Below are 14,996 nucleotides of genomic sequence, written 5' to 3'. Positions count from 1 at the left end.
AATAAACACATAATTGAATTTGATGAAAAATGGACTTTATTCCAAATGCAGCATATAGTACACACAGTAGCTCCCTTGTTTTATCCCTTGTGAAGATCAATGGTCACTTGAGATGATTTCATTCTATGTTAAATTTAATATATGGGCAATAAAATATTTTTAATTTAAAATTACATCCATATTTTCCTCCATTTTTTGTTTGTTTTTTAACCAGCAACCATTTCTAAGTTTTAGCCCAAGTAACATTTTACTAATTTAACGTACTACATTTAATTATTTTTTTTTAAGTATTATTTTCTTACTCACATAGGAGGGAAAAAAAATCAAATGTAGAGTATTCAGTTTTAAAGAAGGAATTTTGTAGTGTGAATGTCAGAAGTTTCCCTGATTTCTGACTTCTGGATATGAACTAAGTCCTAAGGATAAGGTTATATGCCTTGCAAAGGAATTTTTTTTGTTGTTGTTTTTTTAAACTCTACCTCCACCCTCTACCACCACCAACTGAATTTAGATAATGTTTTGTTCAGTTACATAGTTTGTAATTTTAAATAAGTTCCCCTGCATTAAAGCCTTGTCTTGATCTTTTCATTGTGTGGATATCCCTTTCTAAGGAAGTCTATGCCAATGCAGCATGAAGTCTATTAGGTCTTACCAAGATGAAATGGATTGAACTTTGGGTACGGTCATCAAAAATGCACTACATTTCTTTCTATTAATATTGGACAGGCTCATCAGAAGGTTAACCATAAAAATGATAAAATTTTTGGCTAAGTAAATGAAATATGGAATAGTTAAGATATTTATTAGAAGAGTGAGTTTCTATCACAAAATCATACATCTTTCAAATATCGGAGAAAGTAGCTTTTAGGAAATCAAATCTGGGTCCTTTTTATGAACTTTTGTTATAATTTCAATATCTACCAATTTTTTTAAGTCTCTTTTTTGGTCACAGTAACAAAGAAAACATACAGAGGCAAGTATAAAATCCTTAATCTTTTGAAATAATAAAGATGTCATCTACAATGTATTTGCCTAACATATATCCCATTTGGGGGATTTAGTAATAAGCCTAATATAACATAAGAGAAAAGATTGCTTATATTCTTATATAAAAACCAATATGAAGAAAAACAATGGAAAAATTTTACCTGATAAGCACTATTTTGAGATTTCAGATTCTAAGAAAATTCAGATCCAGTTTATTTTTATTTTAAATAAACAAAGCAATTTATGGTATAGAGGAACTCATTGTTTTTGTATAGGAGAAATTTTTTAAAGTCAAAAACTTTCATGGCCCCATAACATGATTTGTTAAGAAAATTCATTATGATAAGAAACAGCTATTAATTTCACAACACTTTGAAATTAATTTAGCATAGCAAACAGTTGTACAAATTTTGAAGTCCTATATAAATGTATACTATTAATCACTACAACATCTATATAGAATAGGTACAGGGACCAGTCCTATGATGTCATCTGTTTAGGGAACTCCCTAGTGAAGAAACTCTCAATATAAATACCAAGAAACATCTTCCCTGCAGCATACAGCCTTAGAGAGGGGTTTGGGATATTGAGAAGTTAGGTGACTCTTCCAACATCACACAAGCCATTATGTATGAGTGGAGGGATTTAAATTCAGATCATTCTGGTTTTGAGGTCAACTATGCCATGCTGTCTCTCAACATCCACAAATAATGAAAAATCTTAATATCTATATGTACAAGCAAGCCACAGTGTCAGAGAGATCTTAAATTCTACTTCTGACATATAATGGCTTATATGATGATTAAAAAAGTAACTTAAGGAGGAAGCTAGGTGGCACAATGAATAGATCACCAACCCTGGACTCGGGAGGACCTGAGTTCAAATGCAGACTCAGACAATTAACAGTTACCTAGCTGTGTGACCTTGAGGAAGTCACTTAACTCCATTGCCTTGCAAAAAACAAACAAGAAAGGTAACTTAATTTCTCAATGTTCTCTTCAATTCTCTAAGACTTAAACTTGAAAAGAATGGCTAACCTACATCAGTAGACAGAATCTTCTCACCAAGGAGGTCTCTATTTACAGTGAAATCATAGATTTAATCACTATCTCCAGTCCTAAATGGACAATCCATATTACTTATTCAATCTACATAAGAGATAGTTTCCTATTTATGGATTGGAACATGGATTTCAGATTCTTTACCCTTCTGCAGTTTAGGGAGTTTGTGCTTATAGATGACAGGGTGACAGTCCTGGTCGAAGAACACTGTGTAATAACATTTTTCAATATAGCCTGCATTACTATACACCTAAAATCAGGTAAATCACTTTGTGTAAGGTTTATTAACACGAAAGTCATAAAGTAAAAATCAGTTTACAATCATTGGTTCCTTGAGCACCCAAAAGAAATATGTCAACAAAGGGCCATCTGAAAAATTATAAGTGACCATATAGAATTTTTTTTGCCTGTCCTTCCTTTATATCATCACAGATCATGAATCCTTTTAGGGTTTCTTGACAGGAGTTAAATTATGTCAACCATTCTTTTGAGAAAAAATTATTTCTTTTCTAAAGTCCAAGGAAATGACTAGCAAATTCAGGTCATGAAACCTTATAGAAAGTTGATACATCTTTAAAAGATTTATCAGTATGAGTACTGAATATATCTCCTTAGTAGACTAGTTCATGAGTTGTGGACAAAAAAATTACAAATATTACTTTTTAAAATGTTCTGTTTTCTGAAAATAAGACATAACTTGGTGATCTTGTACTAAATCATTTTGATAACACATTTGAAATCTGAAATTCTGTTTTTATATGTTTAAATAGTTTCTGTGAATTATAGTTAAATTCTAAAGCATAGACTTTAACAAAGATATTGGGTTAAAAATGGTAATTGTTAAAAAAGTTTAAGTAGATCAAATAAAGTAACTATAAAAGAAACATGAAACAACTTAATTTAAAAAAATTAACACCATTTACCTTGCAGAATTTTTCTCAATCTTTTCATCAATGTCATTAAAGATTTGTTCAAATTCCAGGTCTCCAGGAAATGAATTTAGCAAACAATCTATGTCAAAAGAATTATAAGAATATTCATCTCCCCAATCCATTGCAAGGAACTGAAATAAATTTAAAAAATTTAGTAAGAAATGCAAATAATGTAAGTCATAATAATAGTAAGTTATAAGAAATATCTAAATAATACAAACACAAACCAGTTTAAATGGGAAAATAGAACAATTAGGAGCATATCAGAATAAGTAAAGTAAATAATATAAATATACTTACATATGTGTTATATGTATATATACATATAGATAGATAGATAGATATAGATATATATATATAATTAGGGTTAATTTTATTTTCCTCTCTATGGTCTTGGCATCTTATAAAATTTCTGAAAAAGCACATCAGCATTATGTACATTTCACTGCAAGATTGACAGCAATCAAAAATTTTAGGTCACTGCAGAATAGCTAAGAAACTAGCAATAATATCAAAGCTTATGGGGAAGCTAGGTGGAGCAGTGGATAGAGCACGGCCAATGGAGTCATGAGGAGCTGAGTTCAAATCTAGTCTCAGACACTTAATAATTACCTAGCTGTGTGACCTTGGGCAAGTCACTTAAGCCCATTGCCCTGCAAAAAAAAACAACAAAATATCAAAGCTTAGTGGACAAAAATGATCCCTTCTCCCCTCCTTGTTCTTATCAAAAGCCTGGACTTGGATACTATATATAACTAGAGATTTCAGGAGTGAATACCATTTTAAGAAATGGAATGAGACCTCCAGACCCATGTAATTTCTTCTGATCACAACCTTTTGATCTTTCACTGCTCCCTCTCTTTCTTATTACTCAAACATATTCTTTGACTGCAATATTAGTTCCTTCCTGTTCTACTAGTTCACATGCTATTTTTGGATTCATTTTCCTATTAATAGTCTATGATTAACCCCTTTTCACAAAGCTTTTCATGCCAAACCTTAAACAGGGATAACCCTTTTGTCTTCCTTATTCCTACTCATATGCCATTAAACACAAATGGAGATAGTCACAGAATCATGTTGACTAGATCTGCTATGAGTTTTTTATTTAGTCTTATTTAGACCCTCATTGCTTATTTACTACCACATAAAGACCTTTTCCCAGTTTAGTACATTAAATATAACACATTTAAACTTAGTACCTTATTTTATTTATTTACTTTTCAGATCTGGTCTAATCTAAGCACACTTGTTATTGTTGTTATTGTTTGTCCACTTATAAGTTTATGGTTGAAACAGAGCAGTAAAAATAGATTATCTCTAGAGATGATAGGTTACCAGCTACTAGAGGACTTCTATCAGTGTTTCAATGACAATGCATTCAGAATCTCTATAGAAGAGATTCCTCTGTATATATAAAGGTAAGGTTAAATGGCCTCTGAGGTGTCTTCCAACTTTTTTCTCGAGCTTAAACCCATCCTCCCGGTCACATCCATCAATAGCCTTGTGGAACTTTTGACTCCTCTCTATTTCATCCCCCATATAAAATCAATGATCAAGTCTTGTCAATTTCTTTAAAAAAGCTCATTTGTCCCCTTTCCTCCACCTACATGAACACCACCCTAGTTCACAACCTCATTGAATCCCACCTAGGCCATAGCAATAGACTCATATTTAGTCTTCTTGTCCAGGCAAAGGGGGGGTAAATATCAGGGACAAGATCTGAAACCAAGTCCTCTGGCTGCAGAGACAGTAAGGCTCTCCTTGCATTATTTTGTATCCTTAATATCTGGCATGAAACCTTGAATACAGTAGATACCTAAAATGGTTTTTATTAATGTCTCAACTAGTTAAAACCAGTTGGAGATCTTGTGTGTAATCACAAATTCCTTTTAGAAAAGTAATGAAAATCATAGTTATAGATTAAATAGATTAATATTTTTAGTTGTGAGTCAGGATAAAATAAAATACTCTCAGACTACTATGATGAACTAATTAAAAAAAAGGTCACTGAAATGTTGAGTATCATATACAAGTAATTTGGCAATGTTGAGGATGTGAGTTAATTGCCAGAATCCAGGAATTCTATAAATATAGAATATTCCCAAGGAGACAGGGAAAATTTGGGGGAGAAGAGAAGGAACTAATCTTATTTTCACAACTAAAAAAAGTTATGAATAAGAACATTTTGATACACATAGAAAGTTTCTATTTTCTCTCTTAAATATCACATTGATATTGATATTCACATTTCATAGAAAACCTTGGATGCATGAAATATAATATGAAAAATGACAGAATAAAGGGGAATTTAAAAATCAGAAGGGACTTTAGAGATCATCTTGTCTATCTTTACACATAAGGAAACTTAGACCCAGAGATCACAGCTGATTAGTGGTTCAGTCACATCTACCTCTCTCCTGATTCCTGGTCCAAGGCTCTCTCCATTTTACTGTATAATCACTAGATGAATTCATAATATGAAGAAGCCATTTTCCTACTTCATATTATACTTCTATCAATTTAATTTCATTTATTTTCACTTATATTATATTTAATATATATTAATTTATAATTCCAAATCCAGAACAATACCCATTAGATAGTATTCATTGTAGCCATATATCTCGTCAGACTCTCTGGGGGTTCCTGGGGAACCCAATACTGAAAGCAGGACACCTTTCTACCATGTTAACTATAGAACACCTTAATATACCCCCAATTTCCTATTCATGCCCTCTTTTCTTTTCCCCTCTAAACTAGAAAATGATTTTCTAATCCCCAACCCAATAAGAAATAATCTCCATCCAACTCTAACACTAAGGCCCACTCTTTCCATGGTAGTGGGCAAATGTCCTCCAGGCTCTCTGCACTACAAGGCAGTACTTCATGTTTGTGTGTGTGTGTGTGTGTGTGTGTGTATGTATGCATTTGGTATACAAATACACACACTTATAATATATATTATATATAGGTGTGTGTTTATACATATGTGTATAGAAGTGTATGTATGTGTAGATTTGCATATATGTGTGTGTGCGTGTATGTATATATGTATACATGCTCTCCCAATTAATGCAATCTCCTAGAAAGCGGAGATTGTCTTTTTTCTATTTACCTTCCTAGCACTTGGCAGAGTCCTTGACCCAGAGTAATTGCTTAAAAAAATTAATCATTCTGTGTATCCATCTATCCATTCATTCATACATGCATACAGCTACTATAAGTTCTTTTATTTTTAATCAAGCCACTTGTCAAACAATATTTTTGACTTCCCTCAGTTTTTCACATTTTATTTTTAAAATAAAATTTCACCCCATGACAAAATAATAACTTACAACCTCTCTCACCCTTATTTTATCTGTAAAATAGGTAGTTTGAATTATATGATCTTCCTTCTGGTTCTTATATTGGTTCTATAATTCTATGATTCTATTCACCTTGAAATTAAATAAATGAATGAATGAATAGATGAATGAATTGAGTGTCTGTGTGTGTGCGTATTTGTGTGTGTGTGTGTGTGTGTGTGTGTGTGTGTGTGTGTGTGTGTGTATACTATGTAAATCTTATCTCCTCTTCCAGACTTAAACTCAATAAAGGCAGGAACCATTTTACTTTAATAATTTTAATCCATCATAGAACTTAGCACAATTCCTTGCACAAAATAGAAACTTTAAAAATACTGTTAAAATGAATACAAGATTCATCATTCTAATTTTTGAAAGAAAATGAAATAAATTTTACTGGATAATTTTCAAGAATTGTATTTGTATTCAACAAAGAAACAAAACTTTTTTAATGAAAAGAGAACTCAGGAGATATACAGGTTTTTTTGACATAAAATCATTTTGAAATAAAATGATTAATATGATGAAGTAACAAATATTAAAAATTAGTTGATCATGAAAAATAAAAGGTTTAAATTTAAGGAATAAAGTAGTTGTGAAAATGTGGTGGTAATTTGAATTTACATAAAACATAGAAAAAATACTTTGTTTTTGTGAACCCATGGCAATAATGAGCTTAGTATGCAGATAGACTCTTTCAATTACCTTTCATTCATCCATCAAGTATTAAGTGTCTATTATAGGCCAGAAAGTAGAGACACAAAGACAAACATGTCCTAAAAAGCATTCTATTGAGAGAAAAATACATGAATTTATATTTATGTTACATGTGTAATATTATAAAGATAACATATAATTAGTGTTATATTAAAAATCAATATTTAGCTTTACATATAATTACTATGTAGCATCATGTGCAAATTTGTATAGTCTTTAGTCCTAGAGATAGAGGGACTGAATTTATGAATTCATTGGTATAAGGAAATTCTACCAATGCAGGTCAGCAGTTTTCTTTGCAACTTAACTTTCTTAAGACAATTTCCTATAACAGAGAAGCTATGACTTGATGACACAAAAGCCAATTTGTATTTGAAGAGGGGATTAGCCATTTTTTACTTCAAGGTTAGCCTAATGATGTATATTTATACCAATAATTATTTTATTTTATCATTAATTTAACATGAAAATTAATGTAGATGATATGATGGAGTAAATTATTATATTACATAATTTTATTTCTAAAGTTACTGCATAAGTGTAATTTTTATATTGTTAATGCACTAAGGGAATTCACAATTTAAAGAGAAATGTTGCAGTGAAAGCTTTCTAAGACATTTTCATTCCATTCAACAAGTGAGGAAGCACTTACTGTATGAAAGGTATTGCTCTATGCCCTGGAGTCAAAAAAGATGGAAAATGGCAATATTTGGTCCTGAAAATTCTGTCTGACTTCATTTGAAGGCATATTTATTTTTCAAATGCATAAATCTAAATCCTATATAATCCTACTTTTTCTGTTTTATTTCCCTAGACTACTACTTTTAGAGAATGTTGTGAGTCCTCTTATTAAACTTTCTGAGTACCTTATTCTGATTCTACAATCCAACAAATTCAATAATGATTGATTGTGCTGGCTATGGGCAAAGCCATTGTACTGGGTATATTCTTTGAGTGTAAGGACAGTCTTACTTTCCTATCTTTATCACCAGCATTTAGCAAAGTGGCCTAAATAGAGTTTTTTAATAGTTCTATTTTTCATGTAGTCATTTGTAAGGAATATTATAATATTATAATACCATAAGAAATTATAAATATGAAGACTCCAGAGAAGAATGGAGAGATACAGAAATTGATATAGAATGAAGAAAGCAGAACCAGGAAAACAGCTTACAAAGTAAGACAAGAATGAATGTTGTGCAATCTCAGTAATTTTTTCTTTAACCTTATTATAAAATATCTCTCATAAGTATCCTCTCCTATTGCCATTCCTTTCATTAGTGAGAAGGTACAAAAGCAGTAGTCAGATTTAATTTAATGCTATGATAGCTAATTTTGGTTAGATCACTTTTATATTTTATTCAGTGTGGCATTGTTAACCATTATGAGTTTTAAGATAACATCGGTTTCCCTCTTCTTTCCTCCTAAGGGAATTGAATTTTTTTTTCAAAAATTTCAAAGTTTTCATATCTTTTTTTATTTTTTCATTTCCCCTTTCATACAGTAGCAGTAAAAAATGTTTTAGGATAAATTCATTGATCCCTATATCTCTATTAATGCCAACCTGACTACATTCATTTTATACCAATGCATCAAGTAAAAATGATTTAGTTTTTTTAAGTGTTACATAAAAACTTTGTGACTTGATATTTAAATTACTTGATATTTGAATTACTATTAAATCTAGCTCAATATCAATGCCTTTTTGGTCTTTTTTCATGCAATTTCCCTCAACATAATCTGAATTAGATTATTCTTCATATCCTGTTTTTATTCTATTCTCTTCTTTTCTTATATACATCACCTCCCACGCTAGGGAGGACTCTTTTACTTCTTTCTTCCCCCACTCCCACTACCACAAACCCACCTCAAAACTTTTTTGAAGTCACATTCAGATACTACATCTCCTGTGGCACATACTTTATCCTCCAATACTCACTCCTAGGTAGGATTCTGAAATTTCTAATCTCACCTTTCCTGAAGCTCTCCTTTGCACATACTTTCAGATTAGCTATTTGTATATATTATTCCTCCCCCCTTCATACAAATACAAAACATCCTCTCTCTCTCTCTCTCTCTCTCTCTCTCTCTCTCTCTCTCTCTCTCTCTGTGTGTGTGTGTGTGTGTGTGTGTGTCTCTCTCTCTCTCTCCTCTTTCTCTCTCCCTCTGTCTCTGTCTCTTACATACACACACACAGACACACATACACAACACACACAATTAGACTACATGAGAACAGAGTTTTTCATTTCTAGCAGCATCCTCAGCACCCAGAGGCAATGGGCTGTGCTTTTAGTTAAGGCTTAATAAATGTTTACTGCATTTATTAATAGTTGATTTTAAGGGCTTTCAGTTCACTTAGTAATTCCTCTTTATAATCACTATGCATTTCAAAGTAAATGTAATAGAGAATCATCTAAGACCCAAGCTCAAGTTCCACCTCCAATTTACATTGACTGGATGACCTTTGACAAGTCACATTCAAGGTAACTGTCTAAGACTAGATTGCACAGAGAGTGCCAACATACACTAGTTATAAGAATTTCCTTACCTGACAGTTCCTTGTGTCAATGAAATCATTCCCAAATCATTATCTTTCACCTAAGTCCATCTCCTTCTTTCTACCTTCCCTCTTACTATAGAAGGCAACATCATCCTCCCAGTCTTTGAGACTCTCAAACCTAGGTATCATCCTTGACCTTTCTTTATCTCTCATCTCACATCCAATCTGATGCAAGGTCTATAAATTTAATTTCTGCAATAGTTCTCTAATATACCCCTGTAATATAGGTCCTCATCACTTCACATCTAGATTATTGAAGAGCCTGCTGGTGGATCAGCCTGCCTCAAGTCTCTCTCCACTTCAGTTCATCCTCCACTCTCTAATCTCTAAAATGATTTTCTTAAAGCACAGATCTGATCACGTTACCTCTCTGTCAGTAAGGTTCAGTGATCTCTAATGTCTTTAGGATGGAATACAGAATTCTCTGTTTGACATTCAAAGCCTTTCATGACCTAGCCCCCACCTACCTTTCCAGGCTTCCTACATCTCACTCTGTGTCATGTACTCTGATCCAGTGACACCAACCTCCTGGCTGTTCCACATTCAAGACATTATCTCTTGACTCTGGGCATTCTCTCTGGCTGTTTCTCATGCCTGGATCTCCCCCTTCATCTCTGCCTACCAGCTTCCCTGACTAGCTTAAGGGACCAAATAAAATCTCAGCTTCTCTCAATTCTAAGTATCTTTCTTCTATTATCTCCTATTTATCCTATATTTAAAAATTCTTCTATCCATATGTTTCCTTGTTGTCTCCCTGATTAGACTATGAGCTCTTTGAAGGCAGATTGTCTTTTGCCTCTTTTTGCACCCCCAGTGCTTATTAGTATAGTGCCTGGCACACAATGGCATTCAATAAATGTTTTCACACACACATAAACAATCAGGCTTCCTAAGATGAATTTTTAATTTCTATCTGCATCTTCAGCAGTGGGCTGTGCATTTCATTGGGGCTTAATAAATGTTTCTTGGACTTAATAATAATTGATTTTAAGAGATTTTTTAACATAAAATCCTAGTTATTTTATTTTATTTTTTATTATTTTTTTAGGTTTTTGCAAGGCAAATGGGGTTAAGTGGCTTGCCCAAGGCCACACAATTAGGTAATTATTAAGTGTCTGAGGCCAAATTTGAACTCAGGTACTCCTGACTCCAGGGCCAGTGCTTTATTTACTGAGCCAGAATCCTAGTTATTTTAGAGTCAAAAACACGTTATCAGATCATTTCAAGAGTAGCATTGATAAAATTGCACAGTAAATGTATATGGTATGTATATAGTAGTACATTGTATATTCTACAACATTCTCTTTCTTGACAAGATGGAATAGGATTGCTAGCTCTGCTCTGTGGAAGATCATCATCTTGTAATTTTTACTGAATATCTATTATAGTCTGGGAATCTAGTATACAAAGATAGAAGAAACAAAGTTCTTTAGCTCCTATAATTTCTTACTTTCATATCTTATGCTTTTATTTTTTTAACATCTTATTGAAGAAAAAAATGTGAAAATCTGCATCAAATTCAGCAAACACAATAAAATACCTATTACATGCTTGGACTTCCAGGACACAATACAATTAACAGAGAACTTTCTGTCAAATTCAGGAGATATAATGCTGTACTGACTAATAATATTAATATCTATTAGAATGTCAGAAAATCATAGCAGAGGTACAAATTGTTCTGAAAGATCTAAGGAATGAAAGATTGCTCTGATGAGAGAAACACATGAAGTATTGCTAAATTATTGAGGCTTGAAAGTATATGTAAAAAGCATATCTAAGAAGTAATATTTTTGGAGTTAATCTTTCTAATAAAATGACTGTGTGACAAGCAGGGAACAAAATCTATATTCTTTACAAATTAGTATTCAAGACCTTCAACAACTTCTTTGGAGTCTCATAAAAAACTGGAGCTTGATACCTTTTTCATCTCCCCCACAAGAAGATAAACTCCCCTAGGGCAGAGTCTTCTTACATCTGCCAAGGTGTCCAAGGCAGCAAGGCAGAATTAATTGGACAGAAGAATGGAATTGGCAGAAGGATCTCGTTGATCTTCTTATATGAATACTCAGAAATGTTTACTGGTTCAATATTCATACTCTCAAGAATGTTGTGATAGGAAAAAATGAGTTGACTAGTCCTATGATTTTGTAACATCTGATGATTTCTCTGCAAAAGTCAAGAAGTAATCGGCATATCTTGCTTAAAGTATTGCAGATTCATTTTGGTGACTGGCAACCTCTCTGGGTCAAAGTTTTCTTGTCTATAAAATGATGATTAGGTGAGCTTTCCCAGATCTAAAAATTATGATTTTATCTATGATCTTAAGGTTTTGTTTTTACTCTCTACCCTCTCTCTCCCCCATCTCCATCAAAGTAGCAAAGCAAAAGAAGCCAACTCATTTCCCCTTCATCAAATCATCCTTTGATTACTCCCACTAGACTTTACCAGAAGCCTAATATTTCTTCACCAAATATTTCTGTTCTGTCATTTTCTTGTGCCACAGACTCTAAATAATTCCAGACTTTTTTTTGAGGTTTAAGTTTCAGATGGTTTAACAACATTAACAAATAAATATTCCACCTGAATCAGCTATAGGGGGATTTGGGGAAGGGAATGCTGTGGGATAGAGGGAATGGCCTTAAGGATAAAGTAGAGACCATGGATTTCTGTCTGGTGTTTGTTGGGGGGAGTTCTTCTCCTCTCCTCTCCCTCTCCCTCTCCCTCTCCCTCTCCCTCTCCCTCTCCCTCTCCCTCTCCCTCTCCCTCTCCCTCTCCCTCTCCCTCTCCCTCTCCCTCTCCCTCTCCCTCTCCCTCTCCCTCTCCCTCTCCCTCTCCCTCTCCCTCTCCCTCTCCCTCTCCCTCTCCCTCTCCCTCTCCCTCTCCCTCTCCCTCTCCCTCTCCCTCTCCCTCTCCCTCTCCCTCTCCCTCTCCCTCTCCCTCTCCCTCTCCCTCTCCCTCTCCCTCTCCCTCTCCCTCTCCCTCTCCCTCTCCCTCTCCCTCTCCCTCTCCTCTCCCTCTCCCTCTCCCTCTCCCTCTCCCTCTCCCTCTCCTCTCCCTCTCCCTCTCCCTCTCCCTCTCCCTCTCCCTCTCCCTCTCCCTCTCCCTCTCCCTCTCCCTCTCCCTCTCCCTCTCCCTCTCCCTCTCCCTCTCCCTCTCCCTCTCCCTCTCCCTCTCCCTCTCCCTCTCCCTCTCCCTCTCCCTCTCCCTCTCCCTCTCCCTCTCCCTCTCCCTCTCCCTCTCCCTCTCCCTCTCCCTCTCCCTCTCCCTCTCCCTCTCCCTCTCCCTCTCCCTCTCCCTCTCCCTCTCCCTCTCCTCTTCTCTCTCTCTCAAAAATGGAGAGGACCTCTCCTGAGCTGAGTCTCTTGATCAGAGACAGAGGAAGGGAAGCAAAAATCTCTGACCAGGGTGGTCAGGGATTCATTTAGGATAAGTCAGGTGAAATAGGGAAGTGTAAAGGAAGCAGAGGTGGGCTTTATGATGTGCCCAGGATGTTTGCTTCCAGATACAACAAGGGGCAGGGCAGGGGAGTAGGTCAAAGAACTAGCTGGGTAGAGTTGGAAGGAAAGCTGTGACAAGGTAAACAAAAGACACTGAAGTTGAGTGGTTACTGGGAGATCATGGAGCAGGAGAGATGCAGAAGATGTAGGGTTCCCTCTCAGGACATCCCTTCAGCACTCATTCCCTGACATAGACCCTGGTACACACCACATCATCTGATGTCATGGTCAGGATCAATTCATCATTGGTCAGCTTCCGGGTCCAGGAGGTCTTGGATCCCTCCCCTTTCAGGAGTCTGCTCACAGACCATCTTGTTCTGATTTTCCCACTTTACCAAGCTCTTGAAGGGCCTCCCATCCACTGTCTGCTCCTCAAACTCTTCTCCAACTTTGAAGTTAATCTCAGTAGTCCTCACCGTGGTAGAAGTTTTGATGTAGAAGCTCTCTCCATCCTGCTTAATCTCCACTGCTGGCTTTGAGGCAGCTGCCACAGCAATCTTTCTTAGCATCATATTCACTCCCAATGCCTTGAGCAAGTCCTCAAAGTTTTCTGAACGGATGATCTTCCAGTTCCCTGAGAAGTTGGACATCTTGGCAGGAGTGGTAAACTTTTCCCTGAAACTGGGGCTTGGAGGACTAGAAACTCCGGGAGCCACCTCCTCCTCCTGCCCACCACAGGATCTCTAAGCACCTCGAGCGAAGGAGACAATCCCTGTGAAACCCCAAAGTCCCAGACTTTTTAATTTTACAACTACTGATTATCAATCAGGTAAAAAATTGGGGCAAAAACTCAAATGAAATGCAATTCATGGATAATAAAGAACAGAAATTATTCTAACTATAATACTAATAACTTCAAACAGATAGCTTGGATTATTTTCTTGAAAATACCACTTTACAGTACTTCATGCCTTAACATTTTAATTCTATTTAATTGAGCTTTTCATGAGAGCAAAAATAATGATTTAATACTTCAAAAAAGTATTTTAGGCAATCTAATATTAATTATTGACTTTTAAAATGGTTAAAGAGTTTTCTTTGAAAAAATACATCTAAGTCAATGAGCACCTGTAGATCAAATTTCAGCCCAAGGCAAATTATAATAGTTGAATTATATATTCCCAAGAAACAATTTATAATAAAAATATGACTATGTTCAAATCACTGCCAGAAACACTAAAATGTTTTACTTTATGAGATCAAAAGACAGTTATATAAATAACATAAGATCTCTACTTGTCCTTTACTGTCTTTTCAAAAACTGCTAAATATTAAGTTCCCTTTGTGGTCTATTACAGTAAGCTTTGTCATGTACTATTTCTGGACACAATATGATTTTCTTTTCTCTTTAATTTTATTACTTTAATAATTCAGCGCTCTACATAGAGTTATTCTTCAAATATCTAGCCAAAACTTGAACTAACACTGAATATGTATAAGAGTAAAGAATAAATAAGAAATTGATTCTGAAAGCTATTTAAAACTCCCATACTTTGATAGAGCTATATAATCATCAATATGGACATACCGTACAATGATGCTGAGGTACCAGTCCATCCATACAAATTCTCAGCAATAATCTTCCACAGGGTTTTATGCCATATGCTGGCGACCCTCTAATTCTCTTGGCATTGTCTGGATCCTAATGGAGCACTTGGGCTCTTATTGGTGCTTACATATGATCTTCCCCCTCCCCCCATTTTTCTTTATAAGAACTTTTAAAATCTTTGTTTTTTATATAATTCTTGATTAGTAAAGTGTTACAGCCTATATAGGAGCACCATAAGTCTCTTCATTACCCTTTGGATGACACTCAATTTTAATTGTGGTAAATGCAGACTGTGGTAATCCATCCCATGGCTATATATAGCATTAGTGGAAGAAAAAAA

At 34.8% G+C, this 14,996-nt stretch overlaps 1 protein-coding gene and 1 pseudogene across 4 annotated transcripts in view; both read right to left on the bottom strand.

The window, feature by feature from the left end:
• KIAA0825 (KIAA0825 ortholog) overlaps positions 1-14,996 on the bottom strand; it is a 547,976-nt gene that overhangs the window by 478,752 nt on the left and 54,228 nt on the right. For 3 of the 4 annotated variants that reach the window (XM_074206876.1, XM_074206877.1, XM_074206875.1), the window contains exon 2: positions 2,972-3,111. In XM_074206876.1, coding sequence (XP_074062977.1) covers positions 2,972-3,102 — 131 coding nt within the window. In that variant the 5' untranslated portion in view covers positions 3,103-3,111. Of the gene's footprint in view, positions 1-2,971; positions 3,112-14,996 lie in introns of those variants that run through there. The other variant, XM_074206878.1, reaches the window with a different exon arrangement.
• On the bottom strand, positions 13,017-13,829 carry LOC141500879 (cellular retinoic acid-binding protein 2 pseudogene; annotated as a pseudogene).

Source organism: Macrotis lagotis, chromosome X, assembly GCF_037893015.1.
Source record: "Macrotis lagotis isolate mMagLag1 chromosome X, bilby.v1.9.chrom.fasta, whole genome shotgun sequence".
Taxonomy (NCBI): Eukaryota; Metazoa; Chordata; class Mammalia; order Peramelemorphia; family Peramelidae; genus Macrotis; species Macrotis lagotis.
This window is presented reverse-complemented; position numbering and strand designations above follow the sequence as displayed.